Source organism: Akebia trifoliata, chromosome 9 (assembly GCF_017979445.1).
Source record: "Akebia trifoliata isolate Shusen 1 chromosome 9, ASM1797944v1, whole genome shotgun sequence".
Taxonomy (NCBI): Eukaryota; Viridiplantae; Streptophyta; class Magnoliopsida; order Ranunculales; family Lardizabalaceae; genus Akebia; species Akebia trifoliata.
In genome coordinates this window covers 313,213-326,013 of record NC_141383.1, presented here as the reverse complement: position 1 = coordinate 326,013, position 12,801 = coordinate 313,213, and the positions used below count along the sequence as shown (strand labels likewise).

The 12,801-nt window shown below is 35.4% G+C and overlaps 1 protein-coding gene across 2 annotated transcripts; it reads right to left on the bottom strand.

The window, feature by feature from the left end:
- Positions 1-265: 265 nt before the first annotated feature.
- On the bottom strand, positions 266-8,239 carry LOC147393947 (rhodanese-like domain-containing protein 8, chloroplastic). Of its 2 annotated transcripts, none has more exons than XM_086454548.1 (8): positions 7,729-8,239; positions 7,575-7,628; positions 5,961-6,110; positions 3,425-3,587; positions 3,123-3,214; positions 2,649-2,752; positions 979-1,254; positions 266-844 (listed from the first exon to the last, which is right to left on the bottom strand). In XM_086454548.1, the coding sequence occupies exons 1-8, from the start codon at positions 8,059-8,061 to the stop codon at positions 697-699; spliced, it is 1,320 nt and encodes a 439-aa protein (XP_086310674.1). In that variant the 5' UTR covers positions 8,062-8,239; the 3' UTR covers positions 266-696. The 2 variants fall into 2 exon arrangements, with proteins under 2 accessions (XP_086310674.1, XP_086310675.1); XM_086454549.1 differs by having other exon boundaries at positions 269-844; positions 5,961-6,105; positions 7,729-7,868.
- Between the last annotated feature and the right edge of the window lie 4,562 nt (positions 8,240-12,801).

Below are 12,801 nucleotides of genomic sequence, written 5' to 3'. Positions count from 1 at the left end.
AAAATAATGAACTTTTTGAAGAGAGCTCATTTGAAGCTCCAATCCATAGTTTATAAAACTATGAAAAATGGAAGAACCATATATAACATGCATTAATTTTGAAATAAAAGAATACCGTAAATTATTTATAGCATAAAAAGAAATGACAAAATAAATTGTATCCGATTCAATTTTAGACCTGTCTCTAATCAGTTCTAGTAAAAAGTGAACCAGAATCAGAGTTTTCAATTCCAGTTCCAATTCAGTTAAATGGGTATCTATTATTAAGAAAGACACCCCATGTATTGTAAAATGTTTCAAGTGAATTCCCCACTCTTATATCGAAGACACATCTCTGTGACTTCGGAGTTCGTTTTTCCATGAGTAACAAAAGTTTTGAGTACAAAACAAAACATCAATACGACGACATGATATCAATAAACCCGAGCCTTAAGTTGGGTCTAGACGACATGAATTTCAATTTCAGAACAAAGCATCGATAAGAAGTGCCAGCTTGACATGTAACCAATGGCGTAATATTAGGAAGACGATGACCATGACATTATGAATGTGATGGTAAAAGAAAGAAGCAGACAGAAAGCTACCTAATTAGTTTGGCTTGTGGATTATACATGAATTCCTATCAATTTCATCGACACCAGACTAATTTGCTCTTCTTGCCAAAAGGCACACACACCTGGTATTGGTCTACTCAATCTATGAATTGTTTTGCAACTCTAGGTCCCGATAAATATACCATTTCTCATATCTTTGATGCCCAGGCAAAATAGGTCTAAGCCGAGGAGCAGAAATGCAGTTCGAACAGCAACATCCACGAAACTCCATCATACAATTAGTACAACATCTGAAAGAGATGAATAAACACCATCGAGGGTAAGAAATTTTAGTTCTTACGTCGTCACAGTTAAAAATACTTATCATAGGGAATATGAGGTGCACTTTAGTGTTAGAATAAATGGCCATTGGAAGATGACTTACAGAAAAAGTAGATGGCAATCGAGATTTGCACAGTTTCGGTGCCTCAACTCACTCACGCGCAACTGACAGATGTAACATCTCGCAAAGGTACTGTTCTCAGGAACCGATTGAGGCCTGCCTCCTCCAGTCACGACCTCTGGCTTGTAGGTAGAAGGCAGGAGAGATAGACGGGAGTCAAAAACAAACAAGTTCCCAAGCCACTCAACTGGACCTTCTTCCTCGAGATAATGAGAAATGCCACCCTTCAATGTGAACAAGTTTCGGAAACCCCGCTGCCTACAATACAAGAAAAACCGACTCATTGAGCACAATATAGAGATTAAGTATAATTTTTTCTTAAAAAGAATGAACACTTTGGGTTTTCCTTATTCCTGATGATTAAGCACAAAATAGAGATTAAAGAATAATGTTCACTATATAAAAAAATAAAAAAATAAATAAAAATAAATAAAAAAAGAGAGAGAGCTGCTATTGGCTCCCTAACATTTATTCATTACACCCCAATTTCTTTAATTATTTATCACACCCCAATTAAAAATTAAAACACACTCTTCAAACATTACTAAGGTTTGGCTCAAATTATAATCTCAATATTACAAAACATTATGACACTCATTCAAACAATTTCAGTAGTTGTTTACAATTATGATTAGACTCATATAAAATCCTAAACCCAAAAAAATAGAAATCTAGCAAAAAAAAATACAAGAGAGCTTCTATAGGCAGCCCAACTTTGACTTATTCTCAGCTATTCACTTATTTTCATTATTTTTTATTGGGGTGCAATAAGTAAAAGTTGAGGTGCCAATAGCAGCTCTAAAAAAAATCATTGCTTTTTTAGTCTTCTTTTTGCTGCATCTGTGCAATAAGCCCAATAATACGCAGATTTAGACCATTTATTTGTTGGCAATCTTCACATGGGCCAAAGTAATAATACTGAACATCCGATGAATGAGGCCCAACCATTAAACCATATTTATTCAAGAAAATTTTACTTTTTTTTTTCTCGTTATCAGATGGTAACAAACTTACAATCATTAAATCAGTGATATTTTTGTCCCGGGAGTCCACTTTGAATCAATCAATTGGAGGATCATGTGTATAATATAAAAAGGTTGTGTCCTGAAGGCATAAAAGTCAGCACCATGTGCTTCTAACCACTGACACAGACTAGGAACTTGGATTTGGATCAAACATCCACGATCCGATTCAAATGAGTTGATTTAAGTCAAACTAGTTTTCTAAACACAAGAATAATAATAATAACAAATGAGGAAGATGTATAAAAATGTATTATAATTTATCAAATCAAGGATGAATTACAGCGAACGCGCGCGTGCACACAATAATTTAAATACCATCTCAAGGAAGTGTCTTTAGTGCGTGACAAACTGTCTTTACTAGATGTAATTATTTAAAATATGCTCCCAAGTATAGGAATCATATTTTTAGAGTTCCCCAAATCCGACACTCCATACCCATGTCAGACTCCAACATTTGTACCCATATCAATAAGACAGATCGTGGAGTTACTTTAAAGCTCCACCTGGCTATTGCATCCATCTAAATGTTGTATGAGATCAGACCAATAAGATATCAGACAGATTTTAGGCCTGCCCAAGTCAACATGGCAAGTTTTCACTATTACTGACAAAAACAAGCATTTTTACCTCAGAATTACAGAATATATATCGCAGCGGATGCCTCCTGTACAGTACATCAATATATCTGTACTTACTTTATCAACATCGGATAGGGGATCTGGACAAGTAAGCTGAATGCACAGAAAAATGCAAGCAACAAAATTAGTTTATAATGAACAACTAGAAAAAGTGATATAATAAGAAAGATTGCATCAGGACTGGGCACACAAAAGGTCAAGGTAGCACAGTCATAAAGGTAGAGACCAAAAAACAGTATGTTGTAGATCAAATGATTAAGATCATTCAATCAAGTTCAAGTCAATCTTTGGCCTATGTGTGCATAGGGTGTGAAGGATGCCTTCCACCTGTCCCCTTCTCCTGATTTGAGTATTCTTCATTTTACAGAAGGATATTGATAAAATTGTAATTTTTAAATTAAGTTGTGTTAACGACAATGTAGGAATAAAATACTGTTAACGATACTGTTGTTCAATGACATACCTCTGACTCATATAAGCCAAATGAAGTGCTCCTAAAGCAGTCTACGTCCGGTCGACGAGCTCCATGAAAATGACCAATATCCCACTCATAACCTGTTTAAAGCAATTATAAAGATTTTCAATAACCATGGTCTGTTACAGGCAAGGAATACTGACGATGTAGAACAATAAAACAACGCTAAATTACTAACAACAATATAAAATAGATTATCTCATTTTTACCACAAACTATGAAACCCGGATGCAATCAAACCATAAATGAAAGCTTTTCTTAATAAGAAGTGGAATATAAAAGATCATTACCATTTCTCACATCTAATAGAATATACTTTCTATTAAAATGTGAATTTGATGCTCCATCAAAACTAGTTACAGCTTCCAATCTTTTTCTCCATTCGGATGGTGCAAGTGGGGCAGCGCGCATAGAAGGGTCAAGCAAAGGAAGGTGTGAAGTACCTCCTTCCAACTGGGGAAAAAAAGAAGGAAATAGCAATAGCTTTCTTCAGAGTCCAAGAAATCCCACCCAAAAAAAAAATGTCCAAGGAAATAAGGACGAATAATACGAAAAAATGACAATTGGAGTATTTATTGTGAGGTTGGTGATTGCAAAAATCATTAAACTTCAGGTTCCCTTGTTTAAGAAGGCATTGATCTCTTCTAGAGAGTCATTATGGGCAAAGGCCAAAGTGGTTCAAAAGTTCCAAGAGTTGACAAAAGAGAAATGTGAACAGAAGAATGAAGAGGGGAAATTGGGTTCTAGAGAGGCTTTCTCATTCTAGATGAATGTTTTAGACAGTGATAAGCTTTCTTGCACACTTGCTCATCTTGGTGAAATCCTGAAGACCTAAGGTTCATTAGGAGGTGCCATCACAAGGTCTACTCGATTTGCTACAATGATAGATGCAGCTAAGGAAGTTGATTTCCATAGAGTTATAAAGAGAGAATTACAACAGGTTTGTCATGTTGGGGAAGGTAAGCTCTCACCCCTGACTGGCTTATAATTTCCCTTGATTAGCGGATTTTATTTCTTGTTTATTTGTTGCAACTAAAAAGAAGAGGATTGAAGTAGTGAGAGAAGATACAAACCCACTTTAAGTAATATAACACAATGCTAGGGACAAAAACGAATGAAGTAACATCACTTGTGCAGTTGATCCCAACTTTTTTGAGGTCATCATCAACATCTTAGGTTTTACTTTCTTTTGCCGTAAGCTATTCAAATAATTTAGGTGAAAGCTTGTTGTCGGAAGTCAGAACAACACGTAGTTGGTCTTTTCAGTTTCTAGGTAGGTCTCCTCAAACTACTTCTTGAATGCTTTTCTCTTAGTCTTAGTCATACTTAGATTTATCAAAATAAAGGATGATGATGATAATTTTCAGCCACATTATGAAAAATCATGGGAGAGTGATGAGAAAAAGGTTAAAAAAATAGCAATATCAGATAACCAATTTATTTTCACGCCGGGGAGGTCATATCGAAGTCATTTTCTTAGACAATTATGGAGAAGTTTTACTCATCAAAAAGAATCAATGGATGAGTTTTAAAAAATCTATGCATGGTTTTTATAGACTTAGAGAAAATGCATACCAATAGTACCTAAAGAATTAATTGGTGAGTACCGGGCAAAATGAGAGCTTCAGCCAGGTGTATTAATGACATTATTAAGGAGATGCATGCTAGAGTTGTAAGTTGTAACTAGTGCTAGAACAATTGGTGGTGAGACAAGGTAGTTCCAATCATAAACGGTTAGCACAAAAGATTTGCACCAAGTTTGTACTTTTTTTACGAGGCAGTACATAAAAAAAATATAACTATGATTCTATTAAGGGATAGTTAGAAGTATGGATAGTTAAAAATATACCAACTAAGCTAGCTGGCACCAAGTTTGACTTCCTATAGTTGGGCTCTTAGTTAGAAATCCTAGAAAGAAAAAAGGTATTAGATGGAAATGCCATATCACATTTAATAGGGCCTATCAATATATATATATATATATATATATATATATATATATAGGGGAGCGTTCAAGGGGCATAAGTAAAAACATATATAAAAACAATCATTTTTCAAAATATGGGCCAGAAGTTTCGGATTGAGCTGATTTTTTGTGAGGATGATCTCTATGTTGAGAAGATCATCCTCACAAAAAATCAGCCCAATCTGAAACTTCGAACCCCATCAAAAGTGATTTAGAATGTGGACCGTCGATTTTTTACCAATAATTTGTAAACCACTTTTGATGGATTTAGAAGTTTCAGATTGGGCTGATTTTTTGTGAGGATAATCTTCTCATAAATTGATCATCCTCACAAAAAATCAGCTCAATCCGAAATTTCTAACCCATATTTTGAAAAATGATTGTTTTTACTTATGTCCCTTCCCCCACCCCCCACACACACCCCTATATATATCACGTTTACTAGGTGGCAGCATTTTAAATGTTATTTTCTTTGAGATACCATGTCAACCCAAACAAAACACTAGGTAGACAAGCAATAGATACGGCCCCTTGTTTTGTACAGATTTGTGAGAGAAGGTAACAATGGGGCTACCAAATGAATTGGTAGCCAATCACCCTGGGAATTGCATGGGGTGCCATGTCAACGCCAAGGGAACCCAAGATAGATTGCAAAATATACAGCCTATAATCTTAAGACGAAACTTTATTGGGAAAAGGTAAGGATGAGGTGACCAACTGTACTGGTTTCCAACCACCCCGGTTCCCTAAGTGGCACTCAAATAAGCCAGGAACCCACATATTACTCTGTGGAAACAGAATATTTGTATTTTATGGCAACAAAACAGAAATAGAGTGCACAGAGCATGTGTATATCTTGCCTGTACAAGTGAAGGTTTATACCGCAGTTTCAATCGTGGAAAGGCATGTCCGTTCGAAGATGGAGAAATCTGGACCAAAATATCGGAAAATCTGCTATCTTCTTTTAACCACTCAATGTATGCAAAAGCATCTTTAGATGGACCACTGTACTGCACATTGCATGTAGAGCTTATTATCACGAGAGGGAAGAATATGGTAATAAATTAATAATATGTAATCAGTAAACACAGATGGCAAAATCTAATAACCCATGCAGTTTGTTGGCCTTGCAGATAGGAAAAGCATGCAAACAGACTCTGCATTTAAAAGAAAATTAACGAGTCCACATTTGAAGACAATCTCAACAAGTCCATCTTGGGGATTTGAATTGGAGCTAGAGAATGTTATTTCACCTTAGCAATACTGCTTTATGGTTGTTGAAGATACTGCTTCTTCAAGTAACACATTTGAACAGCTAGTTGACCACATATTCAGTTGTAGAAATTTAAAGAACAGTACAATCAAGTATTTTAACCTAATAGATGGCAGATTTTTTTCAAGTAATTGGCACGCATGCTTAAATGTAATTGCAAAAGTGAGAACACTTTATTAATGTGCGACATCAATATCTAAATAAAGAGAGAGATTTATAATTTTAGTGATTGGGGCAATGTGCAAGGATTTGGCAAAGGCTCTTCCTCTCGCTGCCAACCTGACTCAGAGTTCTTAAATCCAGGCTTGGGACTAGCAGAGCAAGGCTGCTAAAGCTTAAACAAGAATAAAAAAAGTACAAATGGGTCACTAAATTTTTTGTTTTTAACAGATTGAGCCAATTTGATATGTATGAGAGAGTATCCTTAAGCTAACAACAACGACCAAGCCTTGTCCCAAAGTTTTTGGGTCAGCTAAACTCTGTCCAAACCCAAGTCTTGTGTTATTGAGAATGACATAACCCCAAAGTTGAACTACCTAATTATTGATCATTATCGTGTCCCAATTATTGGGATCAGTAACATGAATCCTATCTCACCATTCAACTCTAACAGGAATAAATATGAAGCTAATGGGTTACTAAATTCTGCAATTTTTAACTGGTGGGAGCTATTTGATATCTATGAGAAAGTATGCTTAAGCTACAACAAAGCCTTCCCAAAGAATTTGGATCAGTAAACGAATCAATAAATTATTCTGTTATCAAGAGTGACCGAATCCAAAACCTAAACTTCCCAAATAATAATCCATCATCACTATTGTGTCCCAATTACTGGAATCGACAGCATAAATCCAATCTGACAACATGGATGTTGGGGTTCCTATTCTTTTGGAGCAAACTGGATATGGACTTCAAAGGGGTGTTCTTCAATGAGTTCGTGTTTAAATGGGAGTCCTTATGTTTAAATTAACTTTGTGTTAGCTCTATGTAGTTTGTACTTTAACTCTTGTATGATGGCTAGTTATCTCAACCAATCTTTTCTTTTATTAATATAATTCAGTCTACTTATCAAAAAAAACATGAACCATATATTCAATCAAGCATTCTCTTAGTATTTTTTTTCTTACTAACCACATTCATGTCTAACTTTGTAACTAAGGATGAAGAGCTTAAAAAAACTAAAAGAGGAAGTAACCCAAACCTGTGCATTAATCCCTTGTTCATTCACGTAAATTCGACCGCGAATGTCACGAACCTGTTAAAATATACGTGCTTTCTCAATTGTATAACAATTAAAATTACCCATTATCATCAACAACAACATCAAATGAGAAAAATGGAAATGTAATGGAGACCTGCAAGAAAGAGAGGTGCTTGGAAACTAGTTCTTGTGGGTCCTCTATGAACACAAAACGATAGAAGTTCACAACTATGAATAAGTCTTCCTCCACATTTGAAAAGGAAGAAGTTAAGGCAACCAACCCCTCACATTGGGAATCCTTCTTTGAGTGTGCGACAAGAGAAAAATGGAAGGTTTTGAAGAAATTCAAAGAAATTGGAGAGATTTGTGAGAATAATGTTCTTCTTCTGTTTGTTCTGTCAAGGAATGGAGTGGAAGTGATGGGAGTTCTTGGGAGGGAGGAAGAGGAACCCAACATTGAACCCATAACAACAGTGCACCCTCTCATCTTCGTTTACTATGTTTGGGCAAATTGGGTTTGGGCTTGTCTTCAACTTATGATTCCGTATTGCTTCCCTGATGGGCAATCTCTCTCTCTCTCTCTCTCTTCTGTGAATTTATATCCTTATCTTTGCCATTTAAGGTCTGTATTCACACTCCCCAACCCTGCTTTCTCAAACTCAAAACGCACCCCCACATCAAAAAATAAATAAAAATAAAAATAAACGAGAGAGAGGGAGAGAAATTTACCGGGCTGACCTGTATAGTGCTATTTTATTACCAAAACTCAGGCACACATGGATTTTAAATCTTTTTTATCTTGATAATAGATGTTGAAAATAGATGGATATCAAACTCCTAAATCTAAAATTAAAATTTAACAGGGAAAAAAAATTTTCAATTTATGTTTTTAACTTCTTAGAATTTTTTTCTTTTATAATCTTGTAAGTCAGATTATGTTTTTGGACGTCACAAATTAATGTGGTTAGAATCCATTCTAAGGTATGTTAAGTAACAAATTAATTATGTAGATCCTAATCCAGGTTTTGCTCGTTAATGAACTTGATAAAATGAGGTTCAGTGGGTAACAAACTTCATAAAGCAAGGTTCCCTTGGAGTTGTTAGAACTCTAAGAGAATTTTTGTAATAAAAGTGCAACATTTAGGACTACTGGCTAAATCTCTCAAAAAATAGAAAAAATTACTTAAAGAACCCTCACAGAGGGACTTTCTTTTAAATAGTCCCTAAGTTTTCAGCGGTAGATGAACCGGACATTTAGTAAACTTTTTCTTTCTAAATGGAACCTAAAGGTTACTTTCACCATTTTTGATGTGTGAAATGTCAAAATTACTATTTTCTTAGTTGATGATATCAAGTCTTAAAAACCCCTCTAATAGATCAATCTTGCTCTCATTTCCTCAAGCTCTTCTTCCCAATCTTCTATACAATAAAAGTGACACAAGAGGTGGGTTTTTAACATTTTTTTTACTTTTTTTCTATGAATACAAAAATCTAGGCCAAAACCCAAGTAAATAGATAATTTAAAAAGGGTTACGGTTTATCAATTTCGTTTTGTTTGTCGTTTTGATGAAAAAATTGTGTTGGAACCAAAACTACAAAATCGAACAAAAATGAGTTACAATGTCGATTCGTACTAAATAATATTATGAACTCAACAGTAATTTAATTATCATCGAGTTCGATACTAAATCATATTATAAACTCAATGGTAATTAATATTAAAATCGTTGAACTTGATGCTAATTAATACAGAATTTTTTATGCAACATAACTTTTAATGAATGGTCACATCCACTTTAACTTTTTAATGACATGATTGTGGCGCCCCGCCAAACGCTAACACAAATCCCAAGGTCGAACCTTGAAGCTTGGACAGTTTCCTCTGTTTATGTTAGCGTTCTGCGGAACTCAAAACAAAGGAAACCGATAACCAACAGATCTTGTATATGACAATGAACCAAAATATACAAAGTATGAAAGACAGTAAACTGCGAATAACGCAGGATTTGATTCAGAGTTGCGCAAAAAGAAGGAAATATACAGGATTACAAAAATTTCCTCACTCTAACATAGACCTAGCACTCGGTCCCAAAAAAGAAAAAAAACATATACCACTCCTACGACGAACGAACTCCTAGTAGAAGTAGTCATGGTGCTCACCGGGTAACGGACTCTGGTCGTCAATATGACCCACCAGGTAGTCCTCGCTAGATGGCTCTACGACTGCCTCTCCAGCTGTAGGCTCTGAAACTAAAAAAAACAAGAAGGAAATGGTGAGTAACAATGGTTACCCAGTAAGTCCACAAACAGCCCCTACTAATAACCTCACCTAATATGTCCGAGTAAGCATACTGAAACATTTCAATACATGCAAGTTTTACTATTGAAACTACGGTTAACTGGTACGTATAGTCAGGGATGAGCAACTATATAATTTAAAAGTTTACATCACATCAATCATCGGTACTCACTATACATTTTCATTTTGTTATACAACTACGATTTATCACATTGAAATAACAAATATGCTTTGCAGTTTATAATTCAAAATATAACAACAGATACATAATACAAGTTGGTTGAGTAATGGAATCAGAGAATTGGGATTCACGACTGGATCGCTCCCAGTCGGGACATGATGTTACAACATAAATCTGGCTTTTAGTTCCTGATTTTGTGGCCGGTCGCTGCTCTTACCACACTGGTGACCATTTATCCGGCTCAGGCGGGCCGTTTGACGTGACCGTAAGCAATGGGTCTCTTTTCGATGTGTCAGAACGTTCGACTACTACTAGATTGTTAGTGATCACTGACCACTCATCTTCGTCTATGCCTATAAGGCGTGCATGTGATTCCCAAAATAAACACTCTATTCGGATACGACCACCTTTACAATACACGTTCACTGGTAAAGATAAGAAAGGAATGGACCCGGATTCCAATTGTGACTCCATTCTCATACGCGTCCCATACCACGTATGAGCTTGGTGGTCCCTACCGTACATCCCAGGATAGTACATCCCTCCGGATGATGTGACGCACTATCCTTTCAGGCATTCACAGACCCTTTAACAGCTCACAAAATAACTACATATATATATATATATATATATATATATATATATATATATTTCATTTAAAACAAAAGAGAAATTAACAGAACAGGGTGGAGAATAGATATCCAGTTCCTACCATGCAACTGTGGCCACCCGGCCTAAAATAAACAACAATACTCGGAGCCTCTGTGCCAACATAAATTTAAATAAACATGCAGCCCTTTCATTAATAACCTGGATATCATTTCACCAACCTACATACAACATACAACGTAAAATGCAGACATCACCCCTTGGGTGTGACTCTGACATTTTACCGATTTATCCATTTCCCATTCTACCGTGTTCTTACTTCTCGACTTTTCAAATCAATTATTTCTTTCTCAAGCTTACAAATACACTTTGATCATTCGATCGAAAAACTATCCAATTTTTTTTTATTAAAATAGGGTCCCACTAGACATGCGAAGGCAAACTGCCAAAATTGGAAAAATCAGTGAAAATTTGGCTAAGTGTCGGAAACTCGATTTTTTCAAAATTAAAAATGGATTTTTGTAAATGAAGGTCCTCGATAATATAAGAAAATGTATGTAATTTTGTAACCTAATTCAAAGAAATGCAAAAGATATCACGTGAATACTTAAAACATTCCCATCGTGATGAAATTTTTTTTAATTGTTTCCCACTTCGTTTGATGGAGTTACGGGGGTCATAAGTAGTCGATTTGACATGTTAAAAGTATGAGGAACCCAAAAAAAATATCAGAAAAAATTTTCGGGCACTTTTTGGTTTTCACGGTAGCACCGTGCTTGGAGCACGGCGGCTCACGGTAGCACCGTGACTATTCACGGTAGAACCGACAGAAACTTCATTTTTACGAATTTTTCGATTTTTCTTCTTCGTTTCTTCAATTTTTTCACTCATTTTCGATTCTACTAACCCACCCACGAATTAAACATTTAAACGACGATAAAACACATCAAACATCACTATTTCTAGCATGAATTTGAAGTAAATTAAGCGACATTCTATAAATTTGAAGCATACAAAAGTTTCGAAAGATCCCTAAATGCAATTTTTCGAAATCTACGGTTATTAGTAAGAGTTGAAAGTCCCCTACCTGGTTTGTGGTTGCCAATGGCGATAAACCAACACAAATGGTCAATGTTCGACGGTTCGAAGTTCCGATAATGGTTGAGCTTGGGTGCAAATGGTCGAGTTGATTCCAAAACCGTCTTTGAAGGTGTTCCACCCCCTTTTTTGATGATGGACAATTCTCCCTTGGTTTTGATGAGACTCTAAGTGGGTATAGATGAACTTACTTGCTGATTTTTTTTGTGAGAGAACCAAAAAAAGACAGGAAAATGAAGGTTAAACGGGTTGAAGGCGTGGAGTTCGTCGATGCCAACAACTTTCTCTCCTTCGCCGATGGTCAACTCGGGCTCGCTTGCGATAGATCTTGATGGAAAAGGTTGAAACCCTAGGGTTGGAGAATGGGCTGATTCTTTGTGAGTTGGAGAGGAGAAAATGACTAAAAGAATAAGTTAGTTCTTTTTATATTAAAAGCTGAGGGCATTTTTGTACTTTTCTTTCATGTCTATTTTTGACAAAATCTTAACCATTCGAACTCGAAAATTGACATATGAGTACTCCATTTCGAATAATTTTTCGTTGCAGACCTCATGGTATAGTTAAATTTCCTTGATTCTTCCTTTATTAAACATTTACTATTTTGGGTCCCACTTAACACGGAATTCGAGGATTTTATAGCTTCATCATCCGAACTCGAATTTAAACGTTCTCACAGGCTAAAGTACATATTTTTATCATTTCAAACCTAATGGAGAAGTCAAAATTCATTAAAAATGAATAGACTAAAATTCGAGTATTTTACCCTAAGTCATTCTTTTAGAATTTTATCGAAATTCACAATTAGATTTCCTTGAGATATAAATTAAAAACTCGGGGTGTTACAATGACAATTTATCTCAGTTGTTCAATTGCTTCAATAAATACTTAATGATTACATCAATATCTATCGAATTTTCACATCCACATTACTTGATTGCCTATATATCTTTGGAATACAACCTCATAATCGTTTTCTTTTCTACAAAAACCTTATTATCAATGATGTTTAGTGGAAAATCTTTGATTGTTATTAGTAGTAA

What these genes read in the sequence shown, in the direction of transcription:
- LOC147393947 (XM_086454548.1), bottom strand. Translation starts at nt 8,061, where the DNA reads ATGAGAGGGTGCACTGTTGTTATGGGTTCAATGTTGGGTTCCTCTTCC. An exon ending in TCTATTAGATGTGAGAAATG is followed by an intron (nt 3,215 to 3,424) that starts GTAATGATCTTT and finishes TGCTTTAAACAG; the next exon opens with GTTATGAGTGGGATATTGGT. An exon ending in ATATATTCTGTAATTCTGAG is followed by an intron (nt 1,255 to 2,648) that starts GTAAAAATGCTT and finishes CTTGTATTGTAG; the next exon opens with GCAGCGGGGTTTCCGAAACT.